The 18216-nt window shown below is 39.7% G+C and overlaps 1 protein-coding gene across 1 annotated transcript; it reads right to left on the reverse strand.

Moving 5' to 3' along the window:
• Positions 1–343: 343 nt before the first annotated feature.
• Positions 344–17030, reverse strand: tm9sf4 (transmembrane 9 superfamily member 4). The gene is made up of 18 exons (XM_023956395.1): positions 16958–17030; positions 10789–10899; positions 9925–10024; positions 8443–8599; positions 8228–8369; positions 8008–8131; positions 7769–7890; positions 6737–6848; positions 6497–6567; positions 6293–6425; positions 5942–6023; positions 5786–5861; positions 5624–5707; positions 5140–5315; positions 4982–5045; positions 4785–4904; positions 3902–3991; positions 344–2092 (listed from the first exon to the last, which is right to left on the reverse strand). The coding sequence occupies exons 1-18, from the start codon at positions 16973–16975 to the stop codon at positions 1943–1945; spliced, it is 1932 nt and encodes a 643-aa protein (XP_023812163.1). The 5' UTR covers positions 16976–17030; the 3' UTR covers positions 344–1942.
• Between the last annotated feature and the right edge of the window lie 1186 nt (positions 17031–18216).

The raw sequence follows: 18216 nt of genomic DNA on the forward strand, positions 1-18216 counted from the left end.
CCAATCAGAATCGAGTATTCACCCGGACCATGGGATAACAGAAAATAGCAAACCAATAGTGGCCCAGATTTTTTTTCTCTAAGCACCGAGCCTCCGCCCCCTATAAATGTGCGCCCCGGGAAATCGCCCGTACAGCCCGTTGTTGGAACTACTGCCCCTCAGAGTGAATCTATCCTTCAGCCAACAGTAGTTGGGATAGACCCCAGCAACCCCGCCTCACAGAAAAGGATTCAGCAGAGAACATGAAAAAAATGGATATAATCAGTTTTATATTACATTATAAAACATGGATTGTACACTTGTAGGCATGAGGGAAAACAAAATCCATGGACTGAAACAAATGTTTGTATTCAACTTCGAACTTTATTGTTTTGTACATTCTGAAAAAGAAAAGGGTTCTTCTCATGGTCATCAAAGGCATCATGCTTTGAGTAAAAAAAATAAAATAAAGGGGTGGGAATAATTACAGAGCGCCACAAACCGCAACAAACACAAAAGCCGTCTTTATTTACACTGGAATAGCCCCTAGAGCCCCCCACCCATAACAGAGGTCCCCTTGGACAGCAGCTAAAGCTCCAGGAGGAACCAGAACCCCCCCCCTCCTCTAAAGTCCTATGCTGAAAACCTGCTCACCAACGGCTGCAAAAGCAAGAGTCAACCAGAATAAATAAATACTGATGTTTTCTCTGAGACCTTAAAGATAGACGGGGAAACGTTAGCAAACATTTGTGAGTAAATCAGAGCAGAAAGGTTTAAAATACAAAATAATAACAATAAGACTGCCATTAAATTAAACTTTTATTTTGAAAGTCAAATCTTTTATCCTTCATCAGGAACGGTTCTGGAAAGGAGCAAAACATTTCTACTAATTGGGTTTTTCGTGAAAGCCATTTCCATCCCGGTTAAACCGATGTAGGGGGAACTCAAAATGAGGGAACCCTTCCAACCGACGCGAGCCGCAGAAAAGCAGGAGCTCGTCCTCCGCCCGCCGGTTTGTGCCGCAGACTCTACATCCAGACAGTAACAGTCATCCAGGAGCCTCGCGACCTGGAGAGGCTCTAAACTAGATCTTCAGAGCAAGCGCAGATCTGTGAAGAGCAGAACCGAACAGCCGGTGCAGGAAAGAAAAAAAAACTGGGCTTGTAAGAAGAAACCACGTTTATGCACAATAAGCACAATTTCAGTTTGATTTAAACTGTAGGCCACCAGAACAGTTCAAACCCTCCATGACTGCATAGTTGAGCGCTGCTCAGTTAATGACGAACAGTTCAGACCCAAACCAAACAGTCGGGACTTTTTGGGGCAAATGGTCTGGTCCAATGGCGCTGATCTGCAAGGGAGAAGCACTGGAGCTGCAGTAAAAAACAACAGAACATTTCATTCATCCGTTCTTCTGTTACAGTATAAAACTCCCCGCATCATTTTCCACCAGTTCCATATTACAAACATTTAAATCCCAGCCTCCCCGCCCCCCGTCCCCATCGACAGTCCCTCCCAGACCCGGAAAGGCTGAAGGGAGACAATCAAAAGACATGATCAGCAGAAAGAGTGAAGACAAAACTGATGGGAAAAATTAAGACAAAAAAAAAACAAACATCCCAGCAGCATAACAGGAAAAGAAAAAAAAAAACAAATCACAAATCATCTGACAAAAACAACACAACGAAAAAAGGTAGAAACCTTCATCTGTCAAGCTTTAGCCTGCTGTGTGACGGAGAGGATCTGAAACCGTCTCTGTTCTGAACACCAAAAAAAAAACCAGGAAGGGAGTGAGATGGAGGGGGAGGCCGCTTGCTCCTCCATGAGACCAGTAGATGGCGCTGTGCTCCTGTTCCCACCACACTCGAGTCAGTGCTCTCTGAACAAGAGTGCAAAATAAAAAAATACAAAAACCTAAATGTGAGAAAAATCAAAAACTGCGGAGAGCCGCAGAGGCGGAGCCTCAGTCGATCTTGACGGCGGCGTAGATCTTCCCGATGAACATGTAGGCGGCGTAGAAGCCGATCGTGCCCGTCAGCAGCCAGAAAGAAATCACCATCATGGCGGTGTAACCGAAGTACAGCAGGGAGGGGATGAACTCCACAATGTCCAGCTGCAACATCACAACAAGCGTCTCAGTTCTAACAACAACATCATGGCTCACAATGAGAGGAACTCTGCTGATGTCATGGAAATATGAAAACACAAATGCTGACTCATGTAATGGAAGCATCTTACATGTAAAAAAGAAATTCAAGGTTTTTCGAAAATAGAAAATTCATGCTTTCCTTTATTTTTATAATTTTAAAAAATATATATTTTTCTGTTTTAAATATTTTTCATAAATGTTATGTTTTAAGAGAATTTTTCAATTGTTTCTAGAAAACGTTTTAAAATAATTGTCCTGTTGGCGGAGCTCATTTAACTAAGATCGGTAGGGATGGGTATCGTTAAGGTTTTAACGGTACTACTACTCTTACCAATACTGCTTATCGATCCGGCATTTTAACGGTACACTTATCGATACTTTTTGAGGAAGAAAAATAAATAAATAACAAATTAAGAACAAAGTTTTTTATTTCCTCATTATGCAACAACACTTTTTTTTTTACAAAAAAATGTACTTTATACATGAGAATGTTCCAGACAGGATATTCATTTAATTTTTAATCTAATTATTTTTATTCTTTATGAGCGTGATGTTTCCTTTGATCTTTTGTCCATTTCTTTACAACCTTGAATAGACTTTTCTGTCTGTCAAACATCAGAGTTAAGTTAAGTGAGATGATGGAAACAAATTCACTTTGATGCAGACTCCTTTCTATTTATTTATTTTTGTTTAAATCCAGTAAACCCAATGATTTATATTAATTTTACGAATGACAACTATCATTAGTCATTAATTATTATTAAGTATTAGGAAGTATTTTGTATGTTAATACTTTGTTCAATAAAGTTGAAAAAAAAACAAGTATTAGGAAGCAGCTGATGGTGTGTCACTGGTCTGGAATCATGAGCGGTGAATTTAAGCCGCGCCTCTTTACCTGTTCGTTTTGTGTAAAACACGCCGCTACAGCGTGTTCTACACAAACAGCGCAACATACGGTCATCGTAGCAGCAAGGTGACGGCATGTTAGGGGCTCCTTGATGCAAACTTCATTAATTTTACGCAGAAACGGGTGTTCTTAGTCTGTGGGCTCAGGTGTCCCCTACGAGATCGCCACTGACTGTGTGTGCGCTGCCTTGTCTTTTTGTGCGCGCGGGTGCTGTCTGAACAACAGCCCCGCCCCCCTTGCACACAAATAGACAGACAGAGCTCTCCGCTTCAACGTGAATACCGAAATTAATATCATCATAAATTAACGGAAAATTGACTGACTTAAATATGGCAGATAACGCTTGTGGGACACAAAAAAGAAAAGAAAAAGTAACTTCTCCAGTACCGATAGCAGTACCGTTCAGGTCAGATCTTAACGATACTGTGGTCTTGAAGAATGTGGCCCCGGGGCTGGTTCAATACCGGGGCACGGTACCCATCCCTAAAGATCGGCGGTTCTGACCCGTTTTCGGCATCAATACAGACCAAACTGTTCATTCAGGACACAGACCTTTGCTCAGTTCTAATTGCTGATCAGCTTTCTTTGGCGTTTATAGTTCTTTAAATAAAAATCTATCAAGATACTACTTTTTTCCCCTTTTTTTTTATTGAATGCAGTACGAGTCTATAAGAAAATGTAGAAACAAAAGAAAAAAGAAACAAAAACATTTGAATCATTTTTTCCACTTTTGTTTGTATTTGTTTGGACAGCAAAGACGTCATGATCCTCTAACACAAATCTATCTATAATGATGTTTTCTGTATAAAAACAGCTCAAGAGTCCAAGTCTCCCAGAAGCCCACAGTGTTTGTGTGTTGTTTTTACCTTGTTGACAAAGTAAAAGATGGCGTAAATAAGAACGTAGAAGGCGGAGCCGCCTGACACCACGAACGTTCTCCACCACCACCTGTAGTCCTGAGGAGGAGGAGGAGGAAGAGGAGGAGATGCAGGTGAAGAGTTTGTGATCCACGACAGAAATGCTTTCACCCAAACTTAAGTTATTAACAAATCAGGGAAGATTGATTTAAAGTATATTTAGTTTCCGCCTCTCAGGCAAGACATCCAACTTAAAATCCATCTCTGATGAGCATTTTTTTAAATAAATAAATAAATAAATAAAAGAATAAAAATGTTTTTTTTTGACATTTTTTGGATATTTTTTCATGGGTAATTCATTAAATTTGGAAAATTAACACAAATTTATAGTGTCTTTATGAACAAGATTAATAGTTGGTAAAAAATTAAAGAACTGGGTTCTAGTAGAACCTGTTCTGTAGTTTTTACAAACTACTCAACTAGTTCTGTAGTTTGTAAAAAGTAACCACCTTTACTACAGAACAGTTTGCACAAACTACAGAACTAAAACTAGTTAATGTTCTGTTGTTGCACAACTAGTAAAAGTCAGAATAAATACAGAACAAGTTCTACTAGATCTCTGAACTACAGAACTTGTTCACAATGACTACAATTATTTTTTTAGTTCTATAAAAAGAAAATACTAAAAAAGGACATTTTAAAAAAATGAATATTTTGGAGCAAACAGGTATGTTTGTGGCATTTGGGTGTGTGTGTGTGTGTGTGTGTGTGTGTGTGTGTGTGTGTGGACAGGCCCAATCCCCTTTTGGATTTATATTACTTGTAAACCTGACCGTAATGATTGTAAACATCCACCCTCCTAATGCGCACAGACACTGGAGTTCACATTTACCTCTGCACAGAGCTGGAAATAAACCATGACGATGCTGATCTGAGAGCAGGACACCACCAGGATGATGAAGACCAGGAACAAGAAGCCAAAGAGGTAATAAAACTGGTTCTCCCAGATGGCCTGTGTGTGGAGACGAGCCGTCAGCGGCGAGCAGCAGTGACAGTCGGGTTCAGAGCCAGCAGCAGATCTGTACTCACGCTGAAAATGAAGAAGAGCTCGATGAACATGGCGCCGAACGGTAAGATCCCAGCCATCAGGATTCTGGAGGAGAAGATCAAAGAGGTGGTTAAAGGGACCCCCCCCCAAAAAAAAAATACATCTGTGGCAGTGATGGAAAGGGGCGTGGCCAACTCACCCCACAAACTTGTTCATGTACCAGCGCTGCTCGGGGACCTGCCGAGGGATCTGATTGGTGCGGACCGGGTTATCGTACGGCTGCTTACGGAAACCAAAATAGTATCCCAGGTAGACCAGAGGCATGGAGATGCCAAACCACATGCAGAGCAAGGCCAGCATGGTGGTGAAGGGGACCTGGGGTGGTGGTGGTGGGGGGGGGGGGGTGGGGGGGGGGGGGGGGGGGGTCAGTGTGGTCAAACAAAAACCAGTCAAACTTTTAGGTTTGTTTTGATCATTTTTGCTTCATCTGAGTCCAAAGTTTTCCAGAAGCTTCAGCAACTCCGACGACAAACTTCACGCAACATTTTGAAAGTCTGTCTAGAAAAAGAATGAATGAAACCACAGGCTGGTTCCTGCAGGAACTTCAAATGACCCTATTTGACAGCAGGAACCTTTACACCCATCACCCATGAAAATTCCAGCATGTTCTAGGCTCAGCTTACGGCTCCAGACGAATGTTCCCCCCAGATGAAGAAGTTCAGGAAGAAGCTGATTCCAAAAACCACGCCGGGGTACAGAGTCGCCGTCTGCAGAAGAAAACCAAAAACGTGGAGACCAAGTGTCTGTGAAGGCCGTAGCTCAGGTGTCCAGGAGAGCAAACTCACACAAAAGGCTCCTTTCCTCCACCGATGGCCCTTCAGTGTGCGATACAGTCGACCAGCGAAGTAACCACCGAACACTCTGAAGGAGGAAAAGACGCCACCATCAGAACCCAGAGACGTCAAAACGCCAAGAACCTGAGCGACGGGGAAGCGTCTCACCCCATGAACATGAAGAGGAAGCAAGCTGTGGTCATCAAAGCTCCTCTGCTGGATGGAGACAGCATTCCCAGCATGGCAACAACTGCCACACACAGAGCACAAAAAACACCCGCCTCAGCCTTGTGGGGGAAGTATTTCGCATTATATTTAAAGAAATTAAAATTCAACATCAAAAAAAGACTTTAATGAGGAACAGAAATGCCCTGCAGGAATTCAGAATATTACAATCCCAGCAATCAAATTCAATCAAACATGTTTGACACAAATCAGTGGCGCCAAAACATCACTTGATCAAATCATTGATTTTCTTTCTATTATGAAAGCAGTTCATGAATTAAAAGCAAAACTCACAGATGACGATGAGAAACATGCAGAAGAGCTGGATCCCTGAGCCCAGCAGGGAGCTGAGGATCATGGGATACTGAGGCGGTCTGAAGACGTCCCCGTGGACGTTCTTCCACCCCGACTCCTCCATGGTGTCCTCCTGGTTGAGAAAGGATCAGACGTTTGGCGTGCATTTTTCACACAAATGTCGGGCGTTCTTCTTCGTCTTACAATGTCGTCTTCCCGGTTATAGTTGGCGATGTCCTTCCTCAGGGTCCTGATGATGATCATGCTGAGAATACCTGAGGAGCGGCGGCAGAAGAGGAGACGGTCAGGAGGTCTGGCAGGTTAGAAAACTACACGCCAAGTCAGGAATTGTGTTTTATCTTTTGTATTTTGTTGTTGTGGCGTCTTGGAAGTCAAATTCAACACTGCTGGAAAGTCTGTTCTCTTAAATGGTGAGAATCTCACCAGAGAGGAAGAACACGACCACCACGGAGTTGACGATGGAGAACCAGTGGATCTGGACGTCGCTCATGGTCAGGTACGTGTCCCAGCGAGACGCCCATTTCACCTCACTCTCCTGCGCACACAACATGTCATCAGTGGCACCAGAGACACTTTGCCAGGTTTTCCAACTCAGAAAACAATCTGTTTCCTGCAAAAACAGGATGAGCGGCTAAATCCTGACGGTACAGAAGAACAGGCAAAAAAAGGTTAGTTTTACCCGAGAAAGATGATATGATTCAGTTAAAAAACGGATTTCTATTTGTATATAGAACACGGTCAAACCTGAATCTACATCTTTTAAATAACAAACACATTAAAACAAACGAATGCCATACACAATAATAAAAAATACATATGTAAAATGTTTTTTTTACAAAACAAAGAATTTTAACTGAGAAAAGATGGAACTTTAACAAAAACAACTATTTTTGCCTGTAATATGAATAAAGAAACAGGAATCTGCAGATTTTAAGAGTCTAGTTTGCATTTTTTGATCAAAATAATTTAAAAAGGCTTTATTGAGGAGCAGAACCTTCAGAAATAATCCTAATCTAAACCTGGAGGAATGTTGATTTTTTTTCAACCATTTGACCACAAATCTGTCATGATGTCAAAAGATAATTGGACCAAATCCTTCACTGATTTGTTTTTCTAATATTATTAAAACAGTCTAAAGCCAAACACAAGAGAATCCCACAGAAACTGGTTGGAAGCGTCTAATCCAGGTGGGATAAATTGGAAAAAGTATTTTGAGGCTTGGAGTTGCTTATCAGTGCTATAAACCTTTTTTTCGATTTTTGACAGATCTGAGTTGTAATAATTTAAATATTAAATATATCAACCAAAATTCTAGGGGACTGGGATTTTTTTTCCTCAACAGAGGTGGAGGAGTGAGTCTGCTCTGGTTTGTGTGTCAACATGAAAACAAAGTTAGTAGAAAACCTTCTGTGATCCAACCAAACATGTGGACACGACAGCAGCAGAGACACAGACCTCCCAGTGAACAGAATAACTGAAGAGGACTTCGTTCTCTACGTTGGGGTCAATCTCCATGGCGTGGGAGTCACTGGCTTCGGGCAAAACACACGTCTTCTCTGTTGCTGAAGCCTTTAAATCTGTGGGAAAAAAACAAAAAATGCGTTAACGTTCACAGAAAGTTTGGTGCCGTCTTGATCTTCAACAGAATAAGAAGAAAGCGATATTTGTGTTTAAAAGCTGCTGGTGATACCAACCCTCTGCTTTCACGCTCTGAGGTACCACCTCGAATCGCACCACCCTGTAGTTGTGGACTTCGCCCTCCTCCTGTTTCTCCCTGTGGAAGTACAGGATGAAGGACAAGTGGTTGTGCAGATAAAACTGTGAGGGACAAAAAAAAGAGAGACATATCAGTGCTGTCCTGCAAAGAACTCTTCTCAGGAGCGTTTCCATCCTCAACCGTTGTTCTTCCCAAACCTTGTTGTTGTCGACGAAGCCCAGCCTGTATCCGTGCTCAAACTGCACGTCTTTCACCACGTCCTTGCTCTGCTCCTCCCCCCCTGCCTCTCTGTTGGGGTAGAACTCCAACCTCGTGGCCACTGGAAGGTTATCTGCAATACTGAGGCGACACAGCGCAGGGCGCCATGAGAACAGCCTGGCGAGCGGCGAGCGTGCGGTCAGAGGAAACTCACAGGTGAACGTAATACTCCTCCTGGATTCGCTCGGCCACCAGCTTACTCTCCTCCAGGCTGAGCTTCTTGCTGCCGCACACCACCTCGCACTTCTTGTCTTTGTTCATTTCCACGCTGTACAGCGTGTTCACAATGCGGTCGCCTCGAAGGACCTCGCCTGCGAAAAGGGAATTTACTGAAGTCAAAACGCACATTTAGTCTTTGAGGTCAGAAGCAAAACTGCTGTGGATCAGAAGCAGTATTTGTGCGGGAAAACGAAAACTTTTTTAATGCAGATCATCTATTATTTTAAACCATCCTTTAATTTCTCTTTATAGAAAGCAAATTCTTTTTAAAATTTCGGCTTAAATTTAATTTTGATTTTAATGCTGTAAATGCATTTCTTTACAGTAGTGTGGATGAAATCCCAATATGGAAGTTTCTGTTTTTTTTTTTCATTTCTAAAAATACTTGTATTAAAAAAAACTGAAATTTATACATCTCAATAAAAAAAACCCAGATTTTTTGATAGAATATTTCAGACATACTGGATTCACATTGTTCTTTGTACGATAAAATCATCCCGGCCCTCAAAAGATTTCTTATTTATAGAAATACCCCCAACAACGACCAAATATGGCATAGTTGGGGTAATACTCTGTGGTAGCAACACTGACTTTATCCCAGAACTGAACCGAGAGAGTGTGACATCACCCATAGAAAATGGTTTATTTAAATTCTGACCGGATGAAGTCAATTTACCGTATTTTCCGGACTATAAGTCGCCCTTTTTTTCATAGTTTGGCAAGGGGTGCGACTTATACTCCGCAGCGACTTATATTAGAAATAAATTGAAATAAATACATTGTTAACCCTCCTGTTATGTTCATTTGTGAGGAACAGAGATGATGTTCCTGGCTAAATTTGATGTATGAGGTATGTTAAGTGACTCAGAGAATCAGCAAACTTTTTTTTACAGTAAGATCTTGACGGCTAAAGACATAATATTCTATTTTCCAATGATTTCATAGATTCAGAAATGCAATAAAAATGACAACTGTTTCTACAAAAACAGGATGAAAACAGAGTATTAGTTGGCCAATGATGCTTCATGAAAAGAATAAATAAATAAGTTTGAGAAAAAATTAATGTGAAATTATTAGATAAACAGTCTGCTATGATTGTGTCATATGAGGTTGTGAAAGTTAAAATGCGACTTATAGTCCAGTGCGACTTATCTGTGTTTTTTTCTACTTTATAATGCATTTTTGGGCTGGTGCGACTTATACTCCGGTGCGACTTATAGTCCGGAAAATACGGTAGTCGCCATTTTTCTGCAATATGGACGTCGTCAGCAAGCAGCGATTGGTCCGAGTCAACATTTCTATGGCAAGCACTCCAGCCAATCAGGAGTGAGCTTGTTGGGACACGGGGGGCGGGGGGTCACTCAGTCCGGGTCTCACATACAGTCAAAGGAGAAGGCAGGTGTGCAGCAGGACTTACCCAGATTCTCTCCTTTGTAAACCACAGAGTCCGGCTTACAGAAAGGCAGGGAGTAATATTCATAAGGAAGCTGGGTCCTAGAGCTAGTCAGTTTCACTGCCTGAAAAACAGAAGGTGATAAATCAAATAAAGAAGCAGTTGAAAAATGTTACAGTACAAGAAAACAGTGGAATAACCGATTTTCTTCTCTTTTTAGTTGATGATAAATTGCAAATAAATAAAAAAATATATATATATAAAAATGACAAATGTTTAAAATGAAAAAAACTATAGTTAAAAACCAAACCAGTAGAAGATATTTCCATCTGAGTTGGACAAACTGTTTCCTGCTGCAGTTAAAAATGTTCTTCATTGACTTTGCTTCGCGCCCACTTTAACACAAAGCTCCAAAAAATTGCTGCGTTCCTCAGATGCCTTCTAGCCCCGCTTTCATTAGAAGTTGGGAGATCCTTGATATTTGAACAATAACAATAACAATGGATTGGATTTATCTGCGCTTTTCAAGACACCCAAAGCGCTTACATTGTGTCCATTATTCACTCACTCCTCATTCATATTTGGTGATGGTAAGCTACTGTTGTAGCCACAGCTGCCCTGGGGCAGACTGACAGAGGCGTGGCTGCCAGTTCGCGCCTACGGCCCCTCTGACCATCACCGGGACCATTCATGCACATTCACACACCAGTGGAGCCAAACTGGAGGCAAGGAGGGTGAAGTGTCTTGCCCAAGGACACAACGACATTTTTTGGCTGGTGGGAGCGGGGATCGAACCGCCAACCCTTCGGTCATTGGACGACCTGCTCAACCACCTGAGCCACTGTCGCCCCATAACAACCCCATGAACAACCCTGGACTTCTGCTCACCTTTATGTCCACCGGTTCTCCGTCATGGAAATCTCGAGGCGCGACTCCAGGAACGTAGAAGGTCCGGACTAAAGGTGCTAAGGTGAGAAGCGTGAAGGCCCACCACGTCACCTGCAGCAAACACCAGCAATGACTCAGACACAAAGCATGACTCAGTGAATTTGACTCATTTCTAGACTTGTTCTACACTTCAGCTGCAAACCAAAGGGAGGAAAACTCATTGTATTAGAGACAAACTCCAAGATTTATTAACTTTATGCAACTGATAAGAACACAAATGATCAAATGATTTACATTCAACCGAGCGGCTAAACTCTGCAAAAGAGCAGAGGTTTTGAGAATTACAGGAAAAAAAAAGGCCAATGAGCAACCAAATCCATGCTCTAGAGCAGGGGTGGGCAAACTATGACCCGCAGGCTGGATCCGGCCCGCCTCCATGTTTGGTCCGGCCCACTGAACAATATCAGAGATCCATGTTTTTTATTTTTTTATCTGGCCACAAGATCAAGCCCTGCATAGAACGTGATATTTTATTCCACCCTTGTGCAGTCTGTGCTCCAACCTGAAACCCTCTAAAATCTCTGTCAAACAGAACAGAAGACAGTCTTTCCTTTCTACGTCGCAGTTCATCTTTCCCGGTTTAGCTCATTCTTTTAGAGCGATTAAGCTGCTTTTTTTTTTAAACAGCGCACCCTGTTCTGTGTCCTGATTGGCTGGAGACCTTGTCAATCAATCTCCTCCGTGCCGTGTCTCGTGTACAGAAACATGGAGTTCTTCAGATGTACAGAAATCTGTGACCGTTGTCAAATCTTTGCTTTCATTCTAAGATCCTGGACCAAATTTCTATGAAGGTTTGAGAATTTAAACAAGAGAAAAGTGTGAAAATGTTCATGTCTGTCTGAGAAAAGTGTATAAAGTGTGCAGTGAGGAGTTTTACTGCCATAAACATCTATAATCATTCTCCGTGGATTTGACTGATCACTAATATTTTTGGGACGTAACTCCTGCAATAAATGATGGAACTGGTGAAAAGGTAACGCAGATATATGCGCAGCTGCAGCAGAAAACAAAAATTTGCATTTTTTTTCATTATTACTGGATGAGACACAGACGTGCAGGACACAGCACAGCTGTTCAGTTTTAGTGCAAACTGTGAGACGTGTGAGGAGCTGCAGCCCTCCAAGTCTCAGCGGGGAAAATGACGGGAGAGGATCCACTATTTATTGGTTTTTCTTTTTAATGTATCAGCAATTTTTCCTGACTTTTTGTCTTTGAAAATCGCAGTTATTTGGTCTTTTTTTTCAGAAATAGTGTTATTTATCATATTAAAAGGATCATGAATTAACAAAACCTTATCATAAGGCTTTACAATAAAAGAAAGATAAAAGAAGTTTAAAGAAAAAGACTTATTGTGACGCTCACAGGAAAAAGGTTTGGGGACTCTGCTTTAGCATCCGTGTGGAGTTGGAAGATTTGTTGTTTTTTTATTGTTCCGATCATTCAAACCCCACATGAATGCAGCATTTCTCTAAGTTTCACACGAGGTACATCAAGCCGTTGGTGCAATTGGCTCTAAAATGAAAACAAATGTTTTTACCTAAAAACTCTAAAATGCTCCGTTTTAAAATACAATTTTCAATCCAAATGTTTTCATCCAGATTCCATGACATTGTTTCTTTCTCACTCCACGCATCTGCTCCTGGTCCGGTCCTTACATGCTCCAATTTTAGAACCCTATGTGGCCCCGCGGGTCAAAATAATTGCCCACCCCCGATCTAGAGGGAGAGTTCTATCCCCGATGTGGAATCGTCTGCTTCAGCAGGACCTGCAACGTGAACAGGCCAAGAAGCAAAACGTTATCAGCTATGCACTCCGAGTCTAGAAAAAGTTGGGTTCAAATCCAGTTGGGGTCAAGCCTGAGCCTGTAGAGGGGGTCCAACATGCCGGACGTTTAGCACAAGCAGTGGACCGCCGAACAAAAACACATAACTGTAGAGAACTTGCCATTCATCAACAACAAAACAAAAATACCACTACATCTTTTCAAACGTCTACATAGGAGGCGGGTATCTGACATAAAAGGGCTCCATCCAATTGGTCAGATGTGCAAAAGGCTGCAACTCATTCGTTAAACACTTCAAGCTGCCATGAGAGTTTTTAGGATGTATTATCTAAGGCAACCGTTTGTCACCATTTACATCGACATTACACGCCCAGCAAAGGCAGATGTTGTGATGATGAAGCCTTTTAGATTTATTGTGCAGGCCTAGAACGTTTACATTATTTCTGTTTTATTTTATTTAGAAAATACCAGTTTTGAGATGGTTGTGTCATTGTATTTTGTTTTATCTATACGCCATAATTTAAAAGGTCAGACGAGGCTGAATTCATTCTTAAGCCTCCACTTTATCGGTTAGGGGGTTTTAAAGGGAAAATACATAAATACAAAATATCTACTGTAACAAAAAAAAAAACTGTTTAAGTCGGATGCAGATATTTAACAGAGGGTGAACATGAATGTTTTCCTTCAAAAAGTTAAGAGAAATCAGAAACTTATTAAATAAATAATAAAAATCAGGGGCCAGATTCAGCTTTGTACAGGCCGATCCGTGAATTTAATGCAGTCAGTCTAAAAAAAAAGATTAGAGACCACCGTTTCCACTTTTAAGAGTCGAAATGAGGGAGTTAAACCAGCAACCGCTTCCAACAGCTGTCGCAGCGCACCACTTCCTAGCTAAAATAAATAAATGAAATCTGTAAAAAATGACGAAAAAGAGAAACAAAGTGTTTTTTTCAGTAACAAAAACACAACGTATTGGAAAGAAATGGTGTTTTGCTCTGGAATAAGGTTTAAGATGAAAGTTTCTGCTCTTTGTGAAGTTTAAGCAGTGATCGTCCTCATAACACGGACAGTTTCAGCCCTCAGCTGTAATCAAACCTTTAAGAGTCGCTAATCAACAGTGGAGGTTTTCTGTGAAGGTCCTAAATCTCCCGTTTAAAAAAAAAAAAACAATTCTAAAATGATCATAATTGATTCTCAGTGATCAGAGACACACCGAGTTTGTTTTTAGTCTTTTTTTGTTAATCAAAAATCACAAACGTAGACATTTTTAGAAAATAGAGGACCAGAAGAAAAAAACTGAATAATTTTTGTCTATATCACAAAATATGAGTGCATGTCCAAATTTAAAATATTTGAACAAGTGCAACCCTTTTAAGTAAAGAAACATGTGCTGTTGTAACTGTGGAGCATTTTTCAATCATCTATTAATTTAAGAATGTCTAAATGCATTTTTCCCCAGACGTTTTCTGACTTTATAACATACTAAAAGAAAAAAGGAAATATTGTAAAAAAAAATGAAACCGAACCAAAGTGTAAGGAGCTGCCCCCTTCATGACCAAACAGAAATATAAAAAACTTTTAAGTTTTTGAACAATCGTCCCTCTTTCTCACTGAAGATAAACACTGGGAGATATTTCAGTGAGTAAAAAAGCACAGATTCTGTCTTTATTCTGTCTTTTTCTTTTTAAATCAGTCTGTGAAACGGTTTACGGTCAGATTCAGATAACGGGGTTGAATAAAGTTGATTAACATGAAATCAAAGTTAACATGAAAACAGCTGTTCTGAGCTCCAGAGTTCAGTCTGTTAAACATGACATGAATTGCAGCAGAAGAGAAAGAAAATATAAATTATGGAGCATTTAATGGTTTATAGTTGAAAAATGTTGTTTTTGTATTTATTAACCAGCCTTTCAGACCACAAGACATTTACCATCAACATTTAATCCTAACGCTTACGTCCTGTACTTATTTATTGAATAATTGAATTGAATGAAGGATTTTTAAATCTATTCAAACTTTATTTAAAAAGCACTTTTCATACAACAGCAGCGCAAAGGGCTTTGTATGAAATAAAATTAAATCGTAAAACAAAGAAACGCTCAACCCTCTCGGCCCCCCACACCCAACATAATTGAAAAATGATACACGAATAAAATTAAAAAATGAAAAAAAGTAAAAAAAATGTAAATAAAAACCAATGTATAAAATCCAGAAGGTTTAGAAAATTCAAATACACAAGTTTTTAAATGGTGTTATTTTGATGAATTTTCTCTCCTGCATGGATTTCCCGATTGGTTTATTATTTTATTGGGATTCTCGAGTCACAAAACTAAAGAAATGTACTTAAAACCATTTTAGAATAAACTCGCCGACTGCTTTTCATCCGATTTAGATTTTCTTTCTGTCTACAATGTAGTTGTTTTATCTTTAAGCAGCTTCATGCGACTTCAGGAGAAACTGAACTTCTATTTCAAAGAACTGTCAGGCAAAGTTCATTCATTTGCGAGGTCACATGTTCTTACGCAGCTTAACAGGCAGATTCTTTTCATCACATTGTTGGCTCAACAATCCTAAAAAACCGGGAAGCCAAATATGTAAAGAACCTTGAGGGTGTGAGCGTCACATCAGCTTATTCACACATGAGAGCTGCACTAAAACATCTTTCATCCCGCTTCATTTGTCTCAGAACAGGTAAAACAGGAGCATCGCTCTCAACAGGGCAGAGTCAGCCTCCGTGTTCTGTCCAACAGAGACGTCAAGAACTCAGCAGAACCGAGCCGAGGACCGCCTGGATTATTTGATGGTTTTCACAGTTAGGGTTCCTTGTCACTGGTTTAATCAGGATTTCCTCATAGTTTGCTTGTAATTAATACTAAAGGAACATTAAAGACAACATAAATTACATAATCTGGAATGTAGAAATTAAAGGTAACATTTTTGATGAAGCCACCACAAATAAAATTAGACTCTGGGGGAAACTCAATACCTGAGGGATATAATGCTTTTACTTTCTTCCTCTACATATAGGTAAAGCATGAAAATTATAGACAGTTTATGCGCTCTAAAGTGGAGGCTTTATTAAAATTACTAATGAACTATAAACCTCATAAAATAGGAACCATATTTCTATTAAAAACTTTAAGTGGAAGCTTACAGCTCAATGGTGAAACAGAATAATTAATTATCAGGCTGGTGTCAACTTTGTAGCCACTGTGTCAGTAAGGCCATGTTTGACTTTTAAAGCTTGTTAATGCACACACAAAGGCCTTTATGTATTCATGGTTTCTTGAAGCAGATTGTATGAAACGAATGGAGGAACAATCAGTTTCTCGTTTTGCCAACGCCTCAAGATTTTTGACAAGTTTGAAAAAAGATATGGATCAACTTAAAATGTAAAAAGAAAAACAAAAAAAAACTGTTTTACAAAACAAGTTTGCCAACTTAGCAACACATTACATGCTCCAGGAAACATGACACAGTAGAGAATACCTTAGAAACAACCAAACAAAATAAGAAAACCTGTAGTCTTACTGAAAGGATCACATGTTAAGGTTTGAATTTATTCATTCATTCAGGAAAAATTAGGAAATCACACAAATCAATCAGGAGAAAGTAAAAGAAAACAGCCTAATCTTAAATGAATGGATTCCATTTAAAGGTTAAATGGGGAAAAAGATAATTTAACATCATGAAACCATAATCAACCGATTATAAATCAAGGCTAAAGCCAGTTTCCTGCCTTTAAAACCTAAAGATTATTTCATGTTTACATATTATTTCCATATCTCAGCATGAGAGCTTATGACGTGAAGAAAAGGGAAGTTAAGAAACCAGGACAGAACTTTTGCATCATAACTACAAAGACCATAAGACCAAGCGACAAAATAAAGGCTTTTATTCGGGATTTTGGTATTTGTAAAAAAACGCTTCAGCTATTTATCACTCTGTGTTTGAACAACGACAAAAACCAAACCAACGACAACCTGACAAGGCCCCCAAACTCTCCTGGCTGAACAACAAATAACAATTTGAGGACATAGACTTTGACTCTTTATTTAGATTATGTCGACATAGATTTGTAATCGACACAAACATAATGAAGTGTATGAAGGGCCACAGTTCAGGCTAACCATCGCGACGCTAGCATGCTAACTCCGGTAGCCGGATCGCCAAAACAACAACGAACTCCCGTAAAGACAACTAAACATCCGGACGCCTTCCCTCGATTGGGTTTGTTAACTCCACCAGCATGACAGCGCGTTGTCTTGCTTTGGTTTGAAAGGAAATAGGGAGAAAGTTGAAGAAACGCTTCTCTGTTCCACTTACCATCGCAGCGGCCGCCATCTTGAATACGTGTCATTAGTGACGTTGCGGAAGTGGCAAATGTTTTAAAAACGGCGTCAATTTATTAATTTTTTTAAAAAAGAAGAAAAAAAACTATGACTTTAAAGTAACAGACTTAAAACAGTGATTTTCTCTATAGAAAAATAAAAAAATAGAAATCGGGAAATATTAAAAAACAAACACTTAGATTTTTAGAACCTTCGGATATTGTATTTAGATATGCGCTAGATCCCTATTTATTTTGTTTTTCTCGATTGGTTTATATTATATTGTGTATTTCTTTATAAGATAGTCTTCCACGTGTTTTTTGTTTGTTTGGTTTGTTTGAGTAAAACAGTTATACAAGTTCTTATAATGTTGCCCTTAAATGTTTTCAACTATTTCTCAATATTAAATTGTCAATAAAGATTTTTTTCAAACGAAAAAACGCTGTAATTTACTAGTGTATAATAAAACAATAAAAAAACCATAATATAATGTCTACTAAATGTTTATTGTAAAGCATATTTAGTAATATTTTTTTGTAAATTTTACTGTAAAGTCAGGGTTTGCTAAAAATTTGGGAGTAATAAGAATTGTTTTTTTTATTTTTATTTTATTCCACCTTTATTTAACCAGGATAAAAAACTCATTGAGATTAAAAATCTCTTTTGCAAGAGCGTCCTGGCCAGGAGGCAGCAGCATGTTAAAGTTTATAGCATTAAAAGTTTTTTAAAAGAGCCCAGGGAGATCAAATCTTTCAATTTAAACTCTTTCTGGAGTTCATTCCAAAACTGTGCCGCAGCAAATCTAAAAGCCTTTTTTCCCATCTCTGTGCGCACTCTGGGCACAGAGAGCAGGAGCATGTCCTGAGACCGCAGGCTGTAGCTGCTGCTGCTCTTCAGTTCTATGAGCTGCTGGAGATAAGACGGTACCAACCCAAGAATGCATTTATAAATTAAAAGGTACCAATGTTTCAGTCTGCGCTGGGATAAGGAGCGCCAACCCACCCGAGCATACAGAACACAGTGATGGGTTAGTGACCTCATGTTTGTTATAGAACGCAGTGCACCATGAAAAACAGTGTCCAAAGCATGCAAAGCATCAGCAGAAGCATTCATATAAATCACATCACCAAAATCAAGGACAGACATAAAAGTGGCAGTGACAAGTTTCTCATGGGCTTCAAATGATAAACATGATTTGATTCTGAAATAAAAGCGTAATTTTAGTTTCAGCCTGTGAACCAGTTTCTGAATATG

This window comes from Oryzias latipes, chromosome 7 (genome assembly GCF_002234675.1).
Source record: "Oryzias latipes chromosome 7, ASM223467v1".
NCBI classification, from domain to species: Eukaryota; Metazoa; Chordata; class Actinopteri; order Beloniformes; family Adrianichthyidae; genus Oryzias; species Oryzias latipes.

Excerpts from the sequence above, each read along its gene's own strand:
- tm9sf4 (XM_023956395.1), bottom strand. Across the intron at positions 6,024-6,292 it reads CATGTTTCTCATCGTCATCT|TTGTTGCCATGCTGGGAATG; the intron begins GTGAGTTTTGCT and ends TGTGTGTGGCAG. Across the intron at positions 4,905-4,981 it reads AGCTCTTCTTCATTTTCAGC|GCCATCTGGGAGAACCAGTT; the intron begins GTGAGTACAGAT and ends CTCCACACACAG.